Source organism: Martes martes, assembly GCF_963455335.1.
Source record: "Martes martes genome assembly, chromosome: 14".
NCBI lineage: Eukaryota > Metazoa > Chordata > Mammalia > Carnivora > Mustelidae > Martes > Martes martes.
The window spans coordinates 4,781,405-4,795,713 of NC_137902.1; the positions used below are offsets into that span (position 1 = coordinate 4,781,405).

A 14,309-nucleotide genomic window follows, 5' to 3' on the forward strand; every position below is an offset into this window, starting at 1 on the left:
ATGTGTTACAGGCAAGAAAGAAATCATACCATTGTCATTACAGTAAAAAATGTTCATACTTTCTGGCCAATTTAAGATCAAAGCAAATGTGTCCATCCTTAGCCAGGGAAGTTGCTAACTGATCACATGAATAGTTTATTCTCTTGCAGGGGAAGTTTGAGGCAGGTTTACATTTTTTTAAAAAACTCAATTTACACTGTACCAGCTCAGAGAGAAATGATATTTAAGCATTGAGAGCACACCAATACTTAATGATAAAGATATAACTGACTTTTAGCACATTAGTCACACTCTACAAAATTTGAGATCAATTCCCAGAGTCCTTTGCACACTTATTCATGATTTTGCTCTTCGAAAGGAAGTTTTTTTCATCCCTGTGCCAACTCCATTGCGAAAGGACCTTTTCATAAACGTCTTCTTGAAAATGGGCTTTAGAAAATCTAGTCCCTCACTCCTGTCCATCCTGGTTGGGCAGCTGTTCAACAGGATGAGAAAGTAATCAGATTTTCCAGACACCTGGCAATTCAGATGGGGGAGGAGGGAGAAAAAACAGGTTTAAGGTGAAAAGTTATTTCGGTTGTAACAATTTTCAAAATCTTAAGGGCTATAAATCCAATGTCTCCAAACTTTGTGAGGGAGAAATTACGCTAGAACACAACATATACTTCATCTAAAAATAAAGTGTTATTCAGAGCTATCTACTCTCTTGTCTAATTTTTATACCACTTATGTAATTGTTGTCCTTCAGGATTTGCATCATACACCCTACATAGTTCTTTTGTTGCTTTTACTTTATAAAGAATCTTTCAAGTGGCACTAATTAGTCCTGAGAGGTCTTCAAAAATTCACTAAGAAAAACAACCCATGATAACCAAATTTTAGGTTCCAGTCGGAAACACTTTCCCTCTGAGATCCGTCTTCAGCCATTCACCAAGTGTCTCCATAAGGCTGTCTTGCTACTTGAAAAATATCACCTTCATCTTTTGCCTTTGATTCAGTTCTTTATCAGTGATGGGAAGGTCTGGGTGGTAGAGGGGGTACTTAGTCTTGAAAGAAGTGCACGTCTGGAATCAAGAGCTCAAAATGACCATCAAGTATATTTTCCATATGAAGGAACCAAGTAAAGAGCAAAGGGCCTTGTCCCAAGAAACTGGGCTGGCTGTTCCAAGAAGTGGGCCCGACCCAGAGATCAAGTAAGAATTTTCAACACTTATCCTATGTCCCCTCCTTTGTGGTTTCAGAGGAAGTACATGCTGATGAGTTACAACTGCAAGTTCCATCGATAAATAGAACAAAGATTTATCAATGATCTTCTTTGTGGTAAATCCTTTACGGGCATCATCTCATTTTATCCCCCCAGAAAGTTCTCTGTATTAAGTGGTATTATCATTTCCTCAGTTTTAAGAGAGGAAATTAAATGGCTTGTAGGCGGGGCACCTGGGTGGCTCAGTTGGTCATAATTCCAGGGTCCTGGGATTGAGCACTGCCCCCCTGCCCCCGCCCAGGCTCCCTGCTCAGCGGGGAGTCTGTGTGTCCCTTGTCCTCTGCCCCTCCCCCTGCCTGTGCTCTGTCTCTTGTTTTTTCTCTCTCTCTCTTTCAAATGAATAAATAAAATCTTTTTTTTTTTTAATGGCTTGTAGGTGAAGCACGGATTTGAGTGGAATCACATGACTCCAAGCCCATTTCTCAAGCACATGAGAGCAATAAAAGAAGAGAGGGCTGAATGGTTTTATTATAAGGAAAGAAACATACTCCAGAGTAAAAATTACACATTTTCCTTTCCTGGTGCAGGGACACAAGTGTGGTTTCAGGTTACTTTGGAAGTTGAAATAGGGACAGAGTGAAAAAAAAATGTTCTCTGAGATGCTTCACCGCATGTCTGGGTAGGTTACTGAGGGTTCCAGCAGTCAGAGCACCCAGGCAAATCATTCTCACTGGCCTCTGGGAAAAAAAAAGATGGGCAACTTTTTTTTCTTTTTTTGGACCTGGAAAGAGTCAAACAGAGTTTCAGAAATATTGGTCATGGGAAACCAATCAAAAACTCTTATTTGAACGCCCACTATGTGTTTTTCCCTGTGTTAATGGAGGAAATCTAAGCATGATATAATGCCATCTATTTTAAATCCCCAACAAGGAGGACCCTATGAGTCATTCAGGAAGGGAAGCATTCCAGTTCTTTCCAGAAATACTCATGATACCACCTTTGTATTGCAAAAGAAATGCATCATTTCTGGTTATAAGATGCTGAAAACATCCCTAAAAAGATTCTGATGTATTTTGCTGATCATTGAAGGGAGTCCTTGCCAGAGCTGAGTTGTTAACAGAATAATATGGTATACGTGCCTCCTTGATGTACTTTATGAAGTTCACAACAAACATTACAAGAACCAACACATCTTTTGTTTGTAATTACTCACCTTAAACAGTCAAATTGATACTATTGCTACGTGATGGAATTGTAATGAGAATGAAATTGTCACATGCTAAAATAGAAATATGGAAAATGCATGGAAAGAAGAAACATTTCATTTATGGACAAGCAGATTTGTAAGTATATTTGAAAGTACATTCTTAATTTTTTAAAAAAGCTGGACACAAATGCCTCTTGTTCAACAGAAATGTCATGAACAAACCTTCGGGAAAAGGATAGAAAGTAATTAGGAAGACACTTGAGAAAATATACCAATTTATGGGTTGTGACTCATCGACTTGATCAATATGGTTTGTGTCTTATAGAATCAATGACTCAATTAGTGTTGAATGCTCATAGGACTAAATCAGGAAAAAAAGAAACTAACTTAAGTAAACAAAAATAGAAAGATGACAGATGCATAGATTAGTAAGAAGACCAATTATATAAACAGCTAGATCATTATGTTTGGATATATATCTGTTATTTTGGATATATGTAACATCTCATTATCCTAAAAGTAGTTCCATGAATTACATTGATTCAGTAATTACAGTATGCCAGGTTAAGTTTCAGTGAATACAAAACATTATCAGTGACAAAAAAAAATTTTTAATTTTAAACAAAATATTGACATTAAAACAACTGAAATATCATGTAGAAATAGTATTAAAATTCCAGAGAAAGACGCTCATTTTCTGAATGTTTTGAACAGTTCAGTGATTAACGGTAGACAATCAATATTTTTGAATAAACATATGAATTAGTGTTGTATGTGGTATTTCACTGAGATATGACATTTTATCTATATTCTGTATCTGAAAAAGTTACCATTTTTATAAAATTGGTAAACTCACTATTTTAAAAAACTGATCCATTGTATTTGTAATATAGTTCCAATGGTTAAATGTTCACTTTGATCATGAGTGGACACATGGAATAAATAAATTGTCATGGACAAAACTACATTTTACATTGAAATGAATGCTTTTTTATGTAGGAGCCAACTCCCAAATAATTCAAAACAAATTTTAATAAGTCTGGCATTATTTTTGTCACATAAATGCTTCTTTTTACTAATTTCATGACTCTACTTATTTTTTTTCATTGCAAGCTCTAATAATAAGAGAAATTACTCTTCTGTCACATATTCCTTGCAATTACTTTGAACTTAAACACTTATAAGCCATTGAGTCAAACATGAAAAACAGAGGCAAAACTCTTACCTTAGAAGGAGTAACAGGATAACACCAGAACATATGCATTGTAGAAATCAATAGAAGTAGAATAAAGCTGAATTTTAATGAGCTGTAGGGTAGGGAGAGAAAAACCCCTAAGATCAGTTTCATTTAGGCAAGTATAAGTAAAAAAGCATATATGAACTCAACAGTTTTCTTTGTGGAAAAAGGCAGTCTTACCTAATCATTTTGGATTTTCCAAAATTTCTGCAGGCCAGTGGTTTTATTGCCAAATTCCTCACACTTACTGTCAGATCCTCCGTGGGTGACCCTTTTATACCAGAAAAGTTCAGGAGTAAAAATGTCATCACGTCTCATCGTATGTGACTAATTGGTTCTTTTTTTGTTCTCGTTAAGTTGGAAAAGGACAATAATGCACAGGCATTGTCACTGAGCTACCAAGGATTGACTTCATTTAAAGTTTGCCATTTAAAATGTCCTTCAAAAGCATTGTCTTCTAAACTGTGTCATTGTGACACACATAGCTAGAGGTCTCAAAAGAAACCACAAGTTTGTTTTGCTTAGAGTTTAAAACTTGAGGGGGACAACTTTATTTCTTTGAATGTCCCAGCATCATGTTCCAGAGACTAACACAAAATACCTACGAGAATAAAGACTATCTACCCTCACAATGCACAGAGATTATTTAAGTTTTCCACAATGTATTTCCCTTCTTCAGGACTTCTGAGGTGAAAGAAGGGTCACTCAGATAAAGGAAGGGTACTGCGTCTACCCCTTTCTATGTGCACACCCAGAGTTCCAGCCCCAGCGTTCTGAAAAAGCTCCCTGCCATGGCCTCCTTTTTCTCTCCAGGGCATAGAGTTTCTCTAGGAAGCCTTTGCTGTCCTTGCAAACCAACGGGCATCCACATTAATAAATTGATTCAGGAGCACTAAGTGTGAACAGATGTTGCTGAAGCTTACAATGGAGAAAAACATCAAGGGAGGTGCCTTCTGCTTGGATAACTAGTGTTTCTGAGATGGAGCCAGCATTTTTTGTATACAAAGCAACTAAGGGAAATCCTTGCTTCCTCAAGATCAGCACCTTTTGGAGGACAAAGCTGCCCTGTGTCTGGGACATTTGTACCTATTTGTCAGTGCTACATCCCTTTCTTTAGGGAACTGTTATTTGGTATGATTCTCATGTAGCTGTCAATCAGATAGTCACCCTTTGTCTACCACGAGGAAAAGCAGGTGACCCAGATTCTTAAGAGAATAAAGATCACAGGGATTAATGCCGAGTTGGGAGTCGGCGTATGTGATCCAACATATATATCATAGTCTTTTGTGGGATATCACATGGAGGTTGGGAGATAAAAAGTTTTAAGAACACCAAAAACTGAACAGACGTATTTCCTTTTGGTGTCTCTTTAAACCCAGCTAAAATAAACACATAAGAACAAAAAGAATGGAAGACAAGATGACAGCAAGTGCTGTTTTGAGTGATGAGCAATTGACCAAGTAGATCCTGAGAAAGGTTCTTATTAAAATAGTTTAGTAACAGACCATCAACAGTCTTAAGTCTTCATGAGACCAGTTGCTTTTGGATGTGGTGAAGGTGGAACTAAAAAGAAGAGGATCAGCTGGAAGTTTAAGACATGACTCAAATCAATCCCACATCCCCTCTCTACTTCCCATGTCCAAACAACTTCTGCTCCAGTGGAGGACTATAGGTCTACGCTGCGGAAACACTTAAGCAGAATATCCCCGACCCAGGGAACCAGGTGTAGTGCTATTAAGGGGTTACATTTCTGAAAACAAAGGTTGAACAAGTGTTATACTCAGTGCTGAGACTGATGGGTCTCTTCCTTGGCACAGCTCCCACACACTGCTAGATGGGTCTTTATCCTCAAGACAAGTGAATGTAACACCTTCTCTGAAGAATCTGCCCAGGCCCAAGATGATAAACGTAGAGATACAGACATTCTCTCATAAAAGCAGACCAGGCAAGTGAAACCCACTAAAGTTCAGGGCTGATAGTACCCATTAAAACACACACAAAACTTATGGATATTTCAGTTAAGTTGTTTTGTATTCTTAAACAGACAACTCAGAGATGCAACTGAAAGGAGTACAGGATATTTATAAAGGCATAATTGGTTAGAGTGAAGAAAATGGGAGGGAAGTCCATAGCAGCAGTGTTTCATCCTGAAAGACAGAAACCAACCAACAGGAAGTGAAAGTAACTTGAAAGAGAGAGTAGAGAATGCAAGAGAAGAAAACGTAAAAAAAAAAAAAAAACAAAAACAAAAAAAAAAAAAAACACCCCACTAATATTCTCCCAGAGAGAAGAGAACATATTGTGTCTATAAAATAAGAAAAGAAAGCTATGTAAAGCAAATCATTTAGGGACAAATAGGAGTTCATGAAAATTAAAACTATACAAAAAACTCAGTGGAAGTATTGAAAGATAGGGTTGCATAAATCTCCCAGACATTACAGGAAAAAGGCTAAGGAGAAAATTTAAGATAATTAAAGAATAGTATCCATCCAGTAGTTCCAACATATAAATAGTAGGGATTCTAGAAAAGAAAATGAAAAAAAAAATGAGAGGAGAGGGAATCATCAATAAAGAAATTCAAGAACATTTTCTGTAACAGAAGATACTGACTTTGGGGAAGGAAGGGACTCATCAAGTGTCTGGCGCTACAGATAAAGTTGACACATACTAAGCTACATCATCATACAATTTCAGCAAATTGCATCCTGCAAACTTCCAAATTACCTACAAAGATTTGGACACCAGAAATATTTTGGAATTCTCAAAAATAACATTGAGAGCTTGGAGGAGAATAGAGCAATGCCTTCAAAATTCTGAAGTAAAATGATACCCAATCTAGAATTTATTCCCAACCAAACTATCCCTTCAGTAAAAGGCTATAATAAACATTTTCAGATATATAAGATCTCCAAATTGTATTTCCCCCATGTCCTTTGTCAGGAAGCATTTCAGAATATGCTCCACCAAAAATAAGCATATGTACCTATAAAGAAGAAAATGTGAGAGATACATGTAACAGGACATCAACACAGAAAACAAAGCAAGAAAATTCACAGGATGACAGTAAGAAGAGATCCCCAGTGAGATCTGCACACCAGGCCTGAAGGGCAAATATCCAGATCGGTGTGTTCTAAATGATTCTGGGAGAGATTTCTGTAAGAAAATGAAAGCTGTTGAATATCTGCATATCTTGAGAGGAGAATTAGACAACCGGAAAATTTAGTGACAAATCTACATAAACGTAAAGGAAAAGAAAAAGAAAAGCAAAAGTACAGAAAAAGCCATTTGTTCCAATTAAACAAAGTTGTGTAAGAAACAAAAGTCATCACAGCTAACTACTTGACTCAGCAGAGAGTATCATTTGCATAGTTATAGTAATGTAATTATTGAACAATGATCTAACCAAGGGGTAATTTAACTAAATTGGGAGCTAGATGTTGGAAAGGGTGTATTTCTGTAGTGTGGTGAATTGTCTAATTTGTACAGACAAAATTCATACTATACTACTGGAAAATCAAAAATCAAAAAAGATCATGTTATTGAGAGATAAATAGAAAGACAATCAGCCAAAAAGTTTGAAAGTGATGACTTTGAGATCAGGAATGGAACAGGAGGCAGAAAGTGTTGTTTTCACAGAAGTGCCCCCTTAGAGCTAGTCGATCCTTTAAATCAGGTGCATGTGATAAAACTGGGACAAAGGTAAGTTTAAAAAATTATGTGGTTATGGGCCAGATATATCTGGAGATGCCAGAGAACATATTTACTGTGATGTGTAAAAAGCTTGGCTGATAAGGAGACCTATGCCAGAGGTCAGAGAAAACAAAGATGGAGAAAGCAAAAATAGCAGCGAGGGACAGACATTGAGAGAGAGACAGAGGTAGAGAGAGGAAAAAACAGAGATAGAGACCTGTTGGTATTGTTAAACTTCCGGATCCATGCTTGAAACTAATTTCTCTCCTCTGACACCCCATTTATATAAGCGAAACCCCCTTTTTCCACAGACTAGTTATTTCACCGAGAAGTTTAGCCACCACACCTGAAGATGTATTCGCTTACTAAGCACTGACTGTGTGCTGAAGAATTCACCACCTCTTCCTCTGGGTCAGTTCAGGAAGTCTCCATCACTATTCTAAGAAAGCACTGTTACTAGTTCGAGCCTCAGTTGAAGAGACTGAGTCTCGTGGTGGTTAAACATCACCCTGTTTGTGAAGGGAACAGCCGGTTTTCATCCCAGTCCTGTGTGACTTTAGAGACCACACTTCAAACAGTATGCCACAGTCCCCTCTCATGGACCTAGAACATAGTTCATCCACTCATATCTGTAGGATACAGCATTTACAACATTCAAAAGCCCCTCCTTCACCAACCAACACACACACACACACACACACACACACACGCATGCACATGCCCTTAAAGTTTAATCCTCCGTGTCTTTGAAGCAAGATGTTAATGGGACTGTCTTGGTACTACTTCCCCATCCCACCACTTGACAATTCTTAATGCCTTCACGCCCATCCCCAACCCCAGCTCAAGACCTGGTTCTTCCTCTAGACATGGCAGCCGTTAACTGGTTGTCTCTTGTTATCCTACTTTCCAGGGCAGAGCAACCCTCCATAATTTTAAGGGCCACATTCCCCTTTGCATCCTCAGATCCTCAGAGATCCTCGAAGACCACCATCTGAGACACATTTTGCACTCACCTCAATGGCATCATTTGGATGCTTAACCATATACTGCCTTAAATGGCTTTAAAATGTTTCTCTTCTTTTCCAGCGTTTGCTTGGTCTCCTGAGAACTCCTTCTTGGGAGCTTCACATTTCTGAAGATATGCTGAGTATATTGCTGGTATCTTTCTTTGTTGAAATAATTCCATATCACTTGGAATTAGTTCAGTATAGGAGATCCAGGGACATTATCAAATCTGAAAATCCTGGAGTCCCTCAAGGTCTAGTTCTCAGGTAGAACAGACTCCCCAGGGAGTTTGATATCAGCATGCTCTCTAGAAGTCCTTCCTGATAACTCGGGCCTATCCCAACTTCTTCGGGCCTTCCAGGTAGAAGCTTTTAGACCAGTTGCTCTTGGCTAGACATCCATGAAATCCCAAGGAGATCCATAGGTGGACTTGGAGCCCTTAACTCCTCTAAAATTATATGTTGATAACTGTGCTTCCGTGTACATCGACATTCATCTGGGAAGAGGAAGAAAAGTTTTCATCACATTCTCAGATTTCCTGAGATCCACAACCTCTGCCCCTTCTCTACAGATAAGAATGACTGACTTAGACATAAATCTATAATAAGTCCAAATTATCTCACCACACAGCCAAATCGATTGTGGCTCTTCCTTCCTCTGTCATCTATCCTCATGACACTCATTTACTCATGTGTTTGGAAAGTTGGACCTGGAAGAGTACAAAGACTTACTAGTGAATGAGGCTGATGGGATATTCCTGGCACATGTTCGATATGGTAGATTAGATCCTTGTTCAGATAGATCTACTCCCTCTTTTCTCTCCTCTCCATGGACAGAGTTTACCTTCATAGTCCATGACGTCATCATTGGCTCAGAAGACGTAGTGCGACAAAAGCAGGAAAGCCCATTATGGTTGGGCTTGCCCTCCTCCATTTCTGTCCTGGCCCTGAAAAGAGCACACCTGTGTTGGCCTGTGATCCTGGGAGGAAGACGAGAGACCTGTGTAGTAGACCTGCCCAGACACACTCCCCCTACAGCCTCTGGCCGGCAATCAGCTGTGGACAAGTGGAAAGGCCTAGCTAAGGTCAGCAGAGGTGTCCAGCACCGTGAGCCTAGATCAGCCCTCCAGTCTGCAGAAATGTGAGCAATACTAAATAATTATTGTTTTAAGTCGGTGCATGTTGGGGTGTTTTGTGATACAGCAAACTAGCGCAGTAGCGGTTTAGTAAACATTCATTATAGGGAATAAATCACAAAAAGCCTTGAACGCTGTGAGAAGGAATCAGGATTCCTTCTCGGATCCAGCCCAGTAATTGTTCCTGGCAAACTGGCCTTCCCTCCCCAGCTCAAAAGATCACCCGGCAATACTGCCTGGAACCATGATTGGGGGAAGGGAACTCTCTTCCCATACTGGCAGCTGGCCAAAGAGCAGTCACCTCTCATACATGGTAACCAAAATTATAGAGCAAGGAGCTTTTAAATCAGTGTTCAACCCAGGCCGATATCCCCAGGAAAGACTTCAGCCTTCAAAAGTAACTTGCACAACAGGAACCCATCCCAGCAAACAGTGTTTCGCTGGAGAACTCTTCCATCCACTGTTTCCTCATTGGATATCTGTATTTTGGTCACCTGCTCTGTTCTAGGCCCAGGAGACACAGAGTAAAGAAGACAACTCCAGCTCTTGTCTTCATCGAATTGTCAGCTAAAGCTCCATCAGCAGGATTCTGGTTTGCATTTCGAGCTTATTAAAAATAAGACCCAGGCGGCAAGCAGGTGGACAAAACCTAGGACTGGACACGGCTGAGGTTCAGATCATGTAAACAGCTCTGACTTGTTTGTTTTTAAAAAAAGGTTGTATTTATTTATTTGAGAGAGAGCGAGAGAGAGAGAGCAGGAGCAGAGGGGGAAGGAAGGAGGAGAGAGAAAATCTCAAGCAGACTCCACGCCAAACATGGAGCCGGATGTGGGGCTCGATCTCATGATCCTGAGATCATGACACTTAATCGACTGAGCCACCCAGGCACCCGAGAACGGCTCTGACTTCTGAGGCAGGGCCAAAGCTCTACCTTCTCAGTTTCCTTTCCAAACTATTGGTCAAGGCCTGACTTCCTGTGAACCAGAAGCAGAGCCTTTTGCGCTTAATTAGAGTTTAGGATCAAAATGTTAGAATCCACAGCATTATCACCAATGTCTGCGAATGTCTAGTGCAAGACTGTTATTTCAACTGGGTTCTGATTGTAGAGAGCGGGTCGAATGCCAAGTACAGGTGACCTGAGTGTGTTTGGTGGCTTCTGGGCACAGAATGGAGTGAGGAACGGGATTGGAGTCGGATTTCTGCCTGGCACTGGCTCACAAGAGTTTTGCCTGGGACTGGACCGTCTTGGTGACCAGGCCTGTAGTCAGATGTCTATGACGAATACTTATGGTGCAGTTAGAACATTCGAAGACCTATTGTCAATCCCTAAAGGGCGGGTTAGTACTCCACTCAGCCTTGGAATTTAATGGACTTCGCAGTGAAAGTTTACCTCTCATTTATCACAAGGTACCTGTCTTAGAGACTCCCATGCCCTTCTCACAAATGTCCTCTTGACATCAGCATGAAAGCCAGAGAGAGAAGGAACAAATTCTTTTTGACTTTTGCTTCTCCTTGGTCACCCCTAAAGTTGGGTGACACTTTCTGAATCATGCTTCAGAAGTTCAAGCACATCAAGTCAGACAGATCTTGGACTGAAAAGGTCAAAGAAGGCCTCTTCTTTTACAATTTCCAGAACTTCCTGTTATAACGCAGGGAAACTTCCCAGAAACACCAACTTTTTTGCTATTGGGTTTAGCTCCTTGCTAAGCCTGCGATGGGGAACTGTGTTCAAATGATGGTAAGGAGACACATCACCAGTTGGAAACGACTATTAGCTCAGTGTAATTTAAGATTTTGGTGTCTTTAAAAAATATCTACAATTGATTCCGCCGCTCGTGCATTATGACACACATTAAGGCCTCCATCTTTCAGAATATATGAAAAAATCAGTTTACGTTTACCGCTTCTTAATTCATAGAACAGTTATACCCTCTGAAAGCATAATTATACTCTGAAAGTAGAATGTGGCTGAGTGAATTTTCTGGTATTATATTAGAGCAGGAGAAATAAAGGCTTGTGCAGGGCTTAGGTTAACTTATTGAAATAAATCATTGCTGTCATTCATGGTTCCTCCTAAAATGCTTCTATAGTTTTCATATGTGAATTTAGAGTGGGCCTAGTGCTTAAATATTTTTTTTCATTTATTTGACAGACAGAGATCACAAGCAGGCAGAGAGGCAGGCAGAGAGACTGGGGGAAGCAGGCTCCCTGCTGAGCAGAGAGCCCGATGCAGGGCTCGATCCCAGGACCCCGGGATCATGACCTGAGCTGAAGGCAGAGGCTTCACCCAGGTGCCCCTAGAGTGGGCCTAGTTCTTACAATCCAGGTCCTATGGAAATAAAAGGCGAAGAAAATCCAGAAGGTGATGATGGAATGTAAAAAAACACAAGCAACTCGCCTTGACTGTTTAGAGTCTGGTTTCGCAGCACTGGCAATATTGACGTTTGGGGCTAATGATCCTCGGTTGCTGGAAGCTACCCTGGATCTTGCAGGATGGTTAGCAGGATCCCTGGCCTCTACCCAGTAGATAAGAGTAATACTACCACCCTACCTGTGACCACCAAAAATGTCTATGGATACGACCAAATGTCCTAGGGTAGGGAAACGAAGTCACTCCCTGTTGAGAACCACTGTTAAGAAATAAAGAAGCTTGGGTGCCTGGGTGGCTCAGTTGGTTGAGCGACTGCCTTCGACTCAGGTCATGATCCCGGACTTCTAGGATCGAGTCCCGCATCGGGCTCCCAGCTCCTTGGGGAACCCGCTTCACCCTCTGACCTTCTCCTCTCTCATGCTCTCTCTCACTCATTCTCCCTCAAATAAATAAATAAAATCTTTTAAAAAAAAAGAAAGAAAGAAAGAAGCTCTAAGCTCTTTCTTTGTTCTGCTGGCGGCAGACATTTGGGGCAAGAATACGCTTTACAATAAAGGTATCACAGATAATTGGCGGCATATTTTTCTTTCTTGGTGATGCATAAAATAGTGGTGTATCTTCTAATTGACAGGGTCTTCAACTTAATGAGATAGAGTTATTTTTAGAAACCATCAAAAACATTTGAGGTTTTTGTATTTGAGGTAAATGACATATTTTACATGTTGATTTAGATAATTAGTAATAAAATATGCTACTAGGTTTTTTTTCACTAACATATGTTCTTAATCACAAACTTCTGCACATGGTTCTATTTTTCTTACACTTTGTTTTCATTTTAATGATTCTGTGAATTTTTTAAGAAGGCAGCTGTTATATATTAGACATAGTTTCCCCATATCATGAATGACATTTTATTTAGCAAGCCCATTAATCACTGATGTGTTCTTTACAGGATACTACATAGGTACCCAATGAGTAGCAGTTGGAAATAGCCTTTCTAACGAACGACCATGAGAGGGGAAAATCCTGTTATAAAGCACCGAGCTCTGCCAGAGGCTGGGCAGCCTCCTGAAAGCATTTTCGGGAATGTTCTTTGCGGCCGGTCAATGTTTCATTGATGGATTCATCAAGGAATCCGCAGAGTGCACTATATGCCGGGGACCGTGTGAGGCTCTGGGGGGCAGTGATTAGAAAAAGTCAAAGGAGTCAGTGAAGAGAGAAATGGGAGCTCCAAAGTTGGGATGGGGGGTAGTAAAAACATGCAGAGCTCCATCTTGATGGCGAAGAAGGGACAGAACGGCAGGTGTCCCAGTAGGACAGGGAAGGAGCCACAGTCGCCAGACGACCTACCAGTGACTCTGTCCAGGTGCCGCAGAGACCCATTTCCAAACACAGAGCGGGATCCCTCCTGCATAGGGCGTGCCCTGGACTCCACCCATAGATGCCAGTAGAGGCCTTGAAGCAGGAGTGATGGCCCAATCACATCTGTGTTTGAGAAGAATGGCCTGGCTGCCGGAAGCAAGCAGAAAAGGAGGGTCAGCCCCCCTCCATGGGCTGTGGTTAGAGTCCAGAAGAGAAGACGGGCCCATGCCCCAGGGGGTGGTAATGGAGGCGGAGCTGACCCGGCTCCTAGCTGGACGAGTGGAGTGGGGAGATATCACCAGCTTCCTCACCAGCTCAAATCGCCACGCAGAAGTACAGCACCTCCAGAATGCCACTCCCTCCGAGCCCGGCCGCTGCCTCCCGCCCGCCTGCCCCAGAGGAACCACCCCCAACCATGTGAGGTTTCTGGTCTGTGTTCTTGCCACAACCTCACAAGCCACCACCCACTTGGGGTCCTCCTCCCCACCGATCAGCTCAGAGTCCACTGTCCATCGTCAGAATCACACCCCTAAAAGTGCTTCTCTCTCCCTCCAACAAACACGACTGGCAAAACTCCGACCTTGAGCAAACCTATCTGTGAGCCTCCTTCAGGTTAAAGGAAAACCTGACAATCATGTCTCCTGGTCTCGTGCAAAAACTCATGACCACAAATCCCTAGTGATATCCGCTCTCCCCGGTAAGCATACAGTCCCTCATAAGTAGACCTATCCTCTCAAGAGATGAAAGGGGGGTGTCATACCCTCTCGTCTAACCCTCCTATGGTCCCATTGTACTCCAGCCCCCACTCCCCACCAACCCTGACACGCAAATCTGAGTTCATAGCTTTGCCTCTTACATTGTTGAGAAACCTGAAGCCATGAGTCACAGGCTTTGTCATCTTCTCACCACGAAACCTGTCCACCCACTCATGTCTGTCCCCCCGTACAGCCTCTGCCTGGTTGTTGTGGATGACAGTCCCTGCCCCCATGAGGGGTCAAGCCCCCCAGTTCCCCAAGGACTTTGTGATGATGGTTATCTCCCCACCCCTTGTGTTCTCTCTCTATCTCTCTATCTCTCAGAGATTCCTACTATCAGCTT

At 41.4% G+C, this 14,309-nt stretch overlaps 1 protein-coding gene across 1 annotated transcript; it reads right to left on the reverse strand.

The window, feature by feature from the left end:
- Positions 1 to 336: 336 nt before the first annotated feature.
- NPS (neuropeptide S) lies at positions 337 to 13,263 on the reverse strand (the record flags this gene model as incomplete). Its single annotated transcript, XM_080822338.1, has 4 exons — positions 337 to 516; positions 3,637 to 3,718; positions 3,829 to 3,919; positions 13,200 to 13,263. The coding sequence occupies 4 exons, from the start codon at positions 13,261 to 13,263 to the stop codon at positions 337 to 339; spliced, it is 417 nt and encodes a 138-aa protein (XP_080678464.1).
- Positions 13,264 to 14,309: the final 1,046 nt, after the last annotated feature.